General features: G+C 39.6%; 1 protein-coding gene across 2 annotated transcripts in view; it reads left to right on the forward strand.

Annotated features, from left to right (window-relative positions):
- KLHDC2 (kelch domain containing 2) overlaps positions 1 to 9,441 on the forward strand; it is a 17,036-nt gene that overhangs the window by 6,016 nt on the left and 1,579 nt on the right. For both annotated transcript variants that reach the window (XM_037730780.1, XM_017506727.2), the window contains exons 3-10: positions 1,605 to 1,722; positions 5,025 to 5,140; positions 5,364 to 5,445; positions 5,606 to 5,689; positions 6,757 to 6,837; positions 6,909 to 6,967; positions 7,669 to 7,778; positions 8,158 to 8,230. In XM_037730780.1, the coding sequence (XP_037586708.1) occupies positions 1,605 to 1,722; positions 5,025 to 5,140; positions 5,364 to 5,445; positions 5,606 to 5,689; positions 6,757 to 6,837; positions 6,909 to 6,967; positions 7,669 to 7,778; positions 8,158 to 8,230 (723 nt within the window). The remainder of the gene's footprint in view (positions 1 to 1,604; positions 1,723 to 5,024; positions 5,141 to 5,363; positions 5,446 to 5,605; positions 5,690 to 6,756; positions 6,838 to 6,908; positions 6,968 to 7,668; positions 7,779 to 8,157; positions 8,231 to 9,441) is intronic.

The raw sequence follows: 9,441 nt of genomic DNA on the forward strand, positions 1-9,441 counted from the left end.
AAAAAAAAAAAAAGGCAAAAAAAATTTTTTTGGCTGGGTGTGGTGGCTCACACCCGTAATCCCAGCACTTTGGGAGGCTGAGGCAGGTGTATCATCTGAGGTTGGGAGTTCGAGACCAGCCTGACCAACATGGAGAAACCCCATCTGTACTAAAAATACAAAATTAGCCAGGTGTGGTGGTGCACTCCTGTAATCCCAACTAGTTGGGAGGCTGAGGCAAGAGAATTGCTTGAACCCAAGAGGTGGAGGGTTGTGGTGAGCCGAGATCGCACCATTGCAATCCAACTTGGACAACAAGAGCAAAACTTCTCAAAAAAAAAAAAAAAAAAAAAAAAAAAAAAAAAAAAAAAAAAATTTAAGAGCTAAGCTAAAAATGTCATGATTTCTGTATATAACAAATTAGTGTTAATATGAAGCCATTTCTTACTCAGAAACAGCTTTTTCTAGAGAATTGGACATTTATAATTGTATTCTCTGATAATTTACATATTTTAAAAAATAATTTTTAAGGCCAGGTATGGTGGCTCACACCTGTAATCCTAGCACTTTGGAAGGCCAAGTCTAGGAGTTCAAGAGCAGCCTGAGGAACACAGTGAGACCCTGTTTGTATTTTAAATTTTTTTTTTTTAAATGAGCCTTCTAAAACTTTAAGTTTAGCAAAGATAAAGTAATATTATATCTGGCAGTTTTAGCAGAAGGATCTGGAGTATACTTTTAGAATTTTAAATCTTAGATTCCTTAGATGTTTTGATTCAGATCCATTTTTAGATTCAGAATGAGTTAATACTGAGGAATGCCTTGCACATGGCATTACCTGTTTTTAGTGTTACATAAAGGACTTGAATCTGATACATATGAATGGCTAAAAGGTGACTGAAGAAAAGACACTGAATTAATCTATCAGGACTGGGAATGTTGAGATTTTCTTTCTGGGCTCCTGGCGCACTCAAAAACAAAACAACTTATGGCCATGTAAACAAAGAGCTGTTTCTGAGAAATATAAAATGGTATGTTCCTAGAATAATAAAATGACACTTAGACTTTTAGAATCTCTCATTAGCCTGTACACATGGGACCAGCTGGCACTGCCTGTGGAATGGATAAAGAGGGAAAAGCACATTCCTTGAATTAATTTCAGACTTAAAAGAGACCCTAGAGGCATTGTCTATTCTGCCTTCTCAATTTATTCCTTTATTATTTTATTTATTTATTTATTTTGGAACGGAGTTTCGCTCTTGTTACCCAGGCTGGAGTGCAATGGCGCGATCTCGGCTCACTGCAACCTCCGCCTCCTGGGTTCAGGCAATTCTCCTGCCTCAGCCTCCTGAGTAGCTGGGATTACAGGCACGCGCCACCATGCCCAGCTAATTTTTTTTTTTTGTATTTTTAGTAGAGACGGGGTTTCACCGTGTTGACCAGGATGGTCTCGATCTCTTGACCTCGTGATCCACCCGCCTCGGCCTCCCAAAGTGCTGGGATTACAGGCTTGAGCCACCGCGCCCGGCCAATTTATTCCTTTATTGAGAGGATATAAGTACAAGAAAAATTGATAGTTTTGCATTTCTTCCCTTTGGTAAACTTATATACATTTAATTCCCCCTCAGGAAAAAAATCAACACTGAAGGTGATGTTCCTCCTTCTATGTCAGGAAGCTGTGCTGTGTGTGTAGACAGGGTGCTGTACTTGTTTGGAGGACACCATTCAAGAGGCAATACCAATAAGGTTAGTGTTGCTAAGGATTATGGTTTGAGGCCTTTTTATTATCTTTCAGACAACCGCAGATTTCTAAGGTTAGCCCTAGACTTATTTGTGTCTCAGTTAAAAATGATGTGTACTTGATTATGATATGAATGTGCATTTTAGTATTTTGTGTGCCAATCTGTATTTGCCTAGGCATTATGTAAAATCAACTTTTGTTGGTAACCTGTGTGCAGTAACTTCCTGGGTGGTTTTTCTTTGTGCTTTTTGCAGCTACTTGTTCTCTTAGAATGCTTAAATGTTAGATGAACGTTGGTAATAAAATTAAAGTCAAAAAGAAGACAAGATGTAATGGAGAGAAGGGTAAAACTGAGCAGGCAACCAATCAGAAAGCTATAGGATAAATTAAAACTGACAAAACTACCTGTTAACATTCCTGTGAAGTGGTGCCCAAAGACACTGCTATTCAGACTTTGCCCACAATTCTTCTTTTTCAGACCAGTAAGTGACAGATTAAGTCAGTCAAAAATGATACATATGGTATATATTAGTGCTTACTGAGTTGCCAAATAAATGAATTGATAGGAGTCGACTAAGTTGGCAACTTAGTAAGCACTTTGTGCTGAGAACTTGGTTGGACACTGGAAACAGATGAATGATACAGTTCCCATCTCTAGGAACTCACATTCTAGAAAGGACACATATAGTAGGTAAACCACTGCAGTAGCATCTGCTGGAGAGATACAGCACCTGGCATATAGACAATAACTCGGTAAGTATTGTTGAATCTGAAAAAGTCTTTGACATTGTGTTTGGTAGGATGAGGAAACAGAACAAGGAAAATCTTAACTGAAGAGGTGATGCTTGAACTGAATAATAAAATTGGAAGGAGTAGCCAAGATAGAGATATAAGCAAATGTCTTAGTTATGGAAATGACAAGTGGATGGAACATGTGGCTAAGATGCTTTCAAACTGTTCCTAGAAACTCTAGGGATTTGAGATGCCTTGGAACACCTGTGGGAGGAGCCTATGGTGTTAGGTAGGCTCCAGCCTGTCCCTCCCTTCTCTGTTTTAACAAGTGTAGCTCCATTTTTGTTTTTATCCTTTGGGCTTTTGTTTAGTATTTTGTTTGAAGAAAGGGTTTTATGCCTAAAACATTCTGTGGAGGCACATCTATAGACTATCATTGAGCCATATGTATTGCAGAGCCAAGAAGGAGAAAAATAACTGACACAACTTGAAAAGGCTTGGGGAAGGAGACAAGCTGTGGTTTTGTTGGGGTAGTTAGAAAAACGGTAGTTGTATGTCAGGTGGCTAGGATTGTGTGTTACAAGTTGACTGAAAGGAAGCTTAGGTGTTTCAGAAGTGAAAAATAGATACATTGTGGTCAGATATATTCAGTTGCCTGATGTGAACCCCTTGAAAGAAGGACAAACATTTCATCTTTTTTTTTTTTTTTTAACGGAGTCTCACTCTGTTGCCCAGGATGCAGTGCTGCAATCTTGGCTCACTGCAAACTCTGCCTCCCAGGTTTAAGTGATTTTCCTGCCTCAGCTTGCTGAGTAGATGGGATTACAGGCATGTGCCACAGTGTCTGGCTAATTTTTTTTTTTTGTATTTTTGGTAGAGATGGGGGTTCATCATGTTGGCCAGGCTGGTCTTGAACTCCTGACCTCAAGTGATCTGCCCGCCTCAGTCTCCCGAAAGTGTTGAGATTACAGGTGTGAGCCACTGTGCTTGGCCTATTTAATGTTTTAAGTATAGAGTTAAATAGGCACTAAACATTTATTTGTTAAATTGAATTTAAAGATAAAATTACTAGACCTAATTTTTTTGGGTAATAGCATCCTAAAACCCATAAATTAAATAACTACAGACCTCATATCAGGCCCAGGTGTGGTGGCTTATGCCTATAATCCCATCACTTGAGATCAGGAGTTTGAGACCAGCCTGGCCAACATGGCAAAACTCCTGTCTCTACTAAAAATACAAAAATTAGCTGCGCATGCTGATGCATGCCTGTAATCTTAGCTACTCTGGTGGCTGGTGGCTGGGGCACAAGAATTGCTTGAACCCAGGAGGCAGAAATTGCAGTGAGCTGAGATCATACCACTGCATTTCAGCCTGAGTGACAGAGTGAGATTGTTGTCTCTACCAAAAAAACAGAGGCTATCAGCAAAATTTTGCAATTGCAAAAAATGTGGAACCAGCCCAAATGCCCACCAGTCAACAAGTGGATAAAGAAAATGTGGTGTGTATATATACCATGGAATACTCCTCAGCCATAAAAAGGAACAAAATAATGGCATTTGCAGCAACCTGGATAGAATTGGAGACCATTATTCTAAGTGAAGTAACCCAGGAATGGAAAACCAAACATCTTATGTTCTCACTGATAAGTGGGAGCTAACCTATGAGGCTGCAAAGGCCTAAGAATGATACAGTGGACTTTGGGGACTCAGGGAAAGGGGTGGGAGGTGGGTGAAGGATAAAAGACTACACATTAGTTGGGTGCTGTGGCTCACGCCTGTAATTCTAGCACATTGGGAAGTTGAGGTGGGTGGATCATGAGGTCAAGAGTTCAAGACCAGCCTCAGCAACATGATGAAACCCCATCTCTGCTGAAAATACAAAAATTACCCAGGTGTGGTGGTACACACCTGTAATACCAGCTACTCGGAGGCTAAGGCAGAACTCCTTGAACTTGGGAGGTGGAGGTTGCAGTGAGCAGAGATGGCACCAATGCACTCCAGCCTGGGAGACAGAGTGAGACTCCAACTTAAAAAAAAAAAAAGAAAAGAAAAAAAGACTACACATTGGGTATAGTGTACACTGCTTGGGCGATGAGTGCACCAAAATCTCAGAAATCACCACGAAGGAACTTATGTATGTAACCAAACACCATCTGTTCCCCAAAAACCTATTGAAATAAAAAATAACTAAATAAAATGGGAAAACAAAATGTATGGCTGTCTTAGCCAGATATGGTGGTACAAGCCTGTAGTCCATCTACTTGGGAAGCTAAGGTGGAAAGATCACTTAAGCCCAGGAGTTTAGGTTACAGTAATCTATGATTGTGCCACAGCCTGGGCAAGAGAAACCCTGTCTCTTAAAAAAAAAAAAAAAAAAAAAAAAATTAGTTGAACTAACAGTGTGCTTAGTGACTTAGGAAATTGGCATTTAGTCACAAAATCCTAGTCTGGACTCTGAGCAGTCTGGCAGCCAGTCAGCAGTCAAAATTTCAGTAGTTCACAGTAAAATTATATGCTAAACTTGAATTTTCTTTCACATAACCAAATCTAACTGAAATCACTGCTTCTGACAGTTCTACATGCTGGATTCAAGGTCTACAGACAGAGTGTTACAATGGGAAAGAATTGATTGCCAAGGAGTTCCTCCATCATCAAAGGACAAACTTGGTGTCTGGGTATATAAAAACAAGTGAGTTGGCAGCACTATAGGTTTGGGTTTTTATATGTAAAATGGTTTACCATTCAAGTGTCCTTAGCCAGTAATCATTTGCATAGAACATACCTCATAGGGCCCATATAAAAATTAACTGAATTAATACATGAAAGCATTTAACACAGCACCTAAGATAAGTTGCTTGTATCCTATCCTATGGATGTTTGAATTTTTAGTGTCTTGGTTTTTTATTAAACAGGTTAATATTTTTTGGAGGGTATGGATATTTGCCAGAAGATAAAGTATTGGGAACTTTTGAATTTGATGAAACATCTTTTTGGGTAAGTGAAGTTTCATATTTGCATATAGCCTCCTTAGTAGTTGAAACAACACATTTTATGTTTGCTAATAAGTTTTGTGTGTTTTTCTTTGGTAATCTGGCGGGCTATCTGATTTTATAAACGTGATTTGTAAAATAACTCAGATTTTTATTTTTGGTAGAATTCCAGTCATCCAAGAGGATGGAATGATCATGTACATATTTTAGATACTGAAACTTTTACCTGGAGCCAGCCTCTAACTACAGTGAGTTGTTAAAGCAAGGATACTTAGAGGTGGTGGAGAGGGATGGGGGGAGAGGGTGGACTCAAGTTGGAAGATACTATAAAAGTGACAGTTCATTCTTGTTTTCTGGAGAGAAGATCCTTTTCTCTTTTTTTTCTTTTCTTTTTTTGAGATGGAGTCTCATTCTGTCGCCGGGCTGGAGTGCAGTGTTGTGATCTCGGCTCACTGCAACCTTCGCCTCCCGGGTTCAAGCAGTTCTCCTGCCTCAGCCTCCCAGGTAGCTGGGACTACAGGCACGGCACCACGCCCAGATAATTTTTGTATTTTTAGTAGAGACAGGGTTTCACCATGTCAGGATGGTCTCAATCTCTTGACTTTGTGATCTGCCCACCTCAGCCTCCCAAATTGCTGGGATTACAGGGGTGAGCCACTGCGCCCAGCAGAGAAGATCTATAATTTTCATGATTTCCAAGGAACCTAGAACTCAGAAGTTTAATGAATGTATGAAGTGACTAACCCAGCATCTATTATCTAATACATTTTAAGTGGTAGAAGTGTTTCAGATTTCAGATTTTTTTTAGATTTTGGAATATTTACATGATATACTTAACAGTCAACATCTCTAATTCAAAGGTCTGAAGTGCTTCAATGAGCATTTCCTTTCAGCATCATGTTGGCACTCAAATTTTCAGATTTTGGAGCATTTCGGATTTTGGATTTTCAGATTACAAATATTCAACCTGTAATTAAATAACTCAGCACTAGATTGCAATTTGTATTACTTAAATGTTAGATTTATTTTCCCTCTGGCACATATTATTTGATATGCCAGCCTTTATTTTAAAAAAGAAAAAATAAAGTAGCCTTTGTGTTATTCAGTAACACATCTCAAAGCTTAAAATTTAAATGCCCAGTTTTGATAATCAGCTTTGAATACTGTTGTTGTCTAGAAGTCTACATTCCAACTTTTAAAGCTCAAGTGCCTTACATATTCTTATCCCATATCCAAAGGAGACTCTGGTATTTTCCCTCTGTTTTTTATAAAAAGTTCACTTACATACTAACTTGCTTATGTGACTCTTTAATAGGGTAAAGCACCTTCACCTCGTGCTGCCCATGCCTGCGCAACTATCGGAAACAAAGGCTTTGTGTTTGGAGGCAGATACCGAGTAAGTATTTAAAGAGCTTAATGATTTGCTTTTGAGTTCTTCAAAATGATAACTTAATTATCCTTTTTTAGGATGCTAGAATGAATGATCTTCACTATCTTAATCTGGATACATGGGAGTGGAATGAATTGTAGGTATCACTTTAGATAAGTTTATCCAAAATTCAGATTGTTTTTACCTTATGTTTCCTACTACTGGTATATAATAATGTTGCTTAATTCTTCTGTAACTGAAATAAACATGATTTCTAGGCCCTTAAGGAATGAATTTTATTTTTTTATTCTTATTTTTTTGAGACGGAGTTTCGCTCTTGTTACCCAGGCTGGAGTGCAATGGCGTGATCTCGGCTTACCGCAACCTCCGCCTCCCGGGTTCAGGCAATTCTCCTGCCTCAGCCTCCGGAGTAGCTGGGATTACAGGCACGTGCCACCATGCCCAGCTAATGTTTTGTATTTTTAGTAGAGACGGGGTTTCACCATGTTGACCAGGATGGTCTCGATCTCTTGACCTCGTGATCCACCCGCCTCGGCCTCCCAAAGTGCTGGGATTACAGGCTTGAGCCACCACGCCCAGCCCATGAATTTTATTTTTATGTTTCCAGCTCTTATAACTATGTGCCTTGTACATAGCATGTGCTCAGTTGTTGAAAAGGTCTAAAGTTGACTCTTCAAAGAAAGTATTTCAGTATAAAGCATGTAGTTGTTTATACCAAGAAGCCTTTATAAATTTGAAGTCTTTTTCATAACACGTACATAGAAATTTTAAAGGAAAACTGAAAAATACAGTAGCTGCTTCTAAATGCAGATATTGTAACTTAGCTATTATTTTCAGAATTCCACAAGGCATATGCCCAGTTGGCCGATCTTGGCACTCACTAACACCAGTTTCTTCAGATCATCTTTTTCTCTTTGGAGGATTTACCACTGATAAACAGCCACTAAGTAAGTCCTTGAAAACTATGATAACCAAATCATCATATATCATCCATATATAATAGCTGAAAATGAGTCTATTAGAGACTTATGAGAGGGCTTATAGGGTTGGTTGGAAGGTTTGATTTTGATCCTATAACATACCTGTAATTGTACTATATGGCGTACTTCTGCTCAGTGAAGAATCTTGGAGCATTTAAGAGCCCTGCTGAAGGGCTATAACATGCAAAGGGCTTACTTGGCTAATTGCAGGGGGGAAAAAAGAACATACACTCTTTGTATCTACTCATGATCTGATTTATTCCTTTCTTGCCAAAGCTGTGACTTTTAAATGTCATTATCATATTAGCAGACTAACATATTTCATAGATCTTTTTTCTTCAATCAGGTGATGCCTGGACTTACTGCATCAGTAAAAATGAATGGATACAGTTTAATCATCCATATGCTGAAAAACCAAGGTATTTAAAGGCAATTCTTATACTGAATATGTATAAGATGTAAGAATTGAGATTTCTGCTGCATTATATCCACCATTCTTATTTATAAAAATCTTAACATTCACTAAGGTTTGAAATACTTCTCAAAGAAGAGAAAACCAATGTTATCCTAGTTTCAAATGCTCTCCTTTCCATCATCTGTGTATGAAGACTAGGGCTGGATTTTTATTTTTGCTTCTTCGTTTCATTATAAAATTGACACATAGTTAAAATGTATAGTCAAGCTTTTCACTTCAATGAGTTGAACTGCATCTAAGTTTGTTATTAAAAATAAGGGTTGGCCAGCAGGCATGGTGGCTCACACTTGTAATCCCAGCAACTGGGGAGGCTGAGGCGGACGGATCACCTGAGGTCAGGAGTTTGAGACCAGCCTGGCCAACATGGTGAAACTGTGTCTCTAATAAAAATACAAACTTAGCCAGGCGTGGTGGCGTATGCCTGTAACCCAGCTACTAGAAAGGCTGAGGCAGGAGAATCACTTGAACCAGGGAGGTGGAGGTTGCAGCAAGCTGAGATTGTGTCATTGCACTCCAGCCTGGGCAACAGGAACAAAACTGTCTCAAAATGAGTGTAGCAGAGGTGCTGGAATGGGTAAAAATTTTTCTTTTTTTTGAGATGGAGTCTCCCTCTGTTGCCAGGCTGGAGTGCAGTGGTACAATCTCGGCTTACTGCAACCTCCGACTCCCTGGTTCAAACACTTCTCTTGCCCCAACCTCCCAAGTAGCTGGGATTACAAGTATGCACCACCATGCCCAGCTAATTTTTGTATTTTTAGAGGTGGGGTTTCACTGTGTTGGCCAGGATGGTCTTGATCTCCTGACCTCGTGATCTACTTGCCTCAAAGTGCTGGGATTACAGGTGTGAGCCACTGTGCCTGGCTGGAATGGGTAAAATTTTTAAAAATCACATGGGAGGCCAGGTGCAGTGGGATTACAGGATTACACCTGTAATCTCAGCACTTTGGGAGGCTGAAGCAGGCGGATTGCTTGAACCCAGGAGTTCCAGACCAGCCTGAGCAACATGGCAAAACTCCATCTCTAAAAAAAATAGAAAAATTAGGTAGGTGTGGTAGCATGTGCCTGTAGTCCCAGGTATTCAGAGGGTAGATGTTGCAGTGAGCTGAGACTGCACCACTGCACTTCAGTCTGGATGACAGCAAGACTGTCTCAAAA

The sequence above is a fragment of the Cebus imitator genome, unplaced genomic scaffold, assembly GCF_001604975.1.
Source record: "Cebus imitator isolate Cc_AM_T3 unplaced genomic scaffold, Cebus_imitator-1.0 Scaffold358, whole genome shotgun sequence".
In the NCBI taxonomy this organism is placed as follows: Eukaryota; Metazoa; Chordata; class Mammalia; order Primates; family Cebidae; genus Cebus; species Cebus imitator.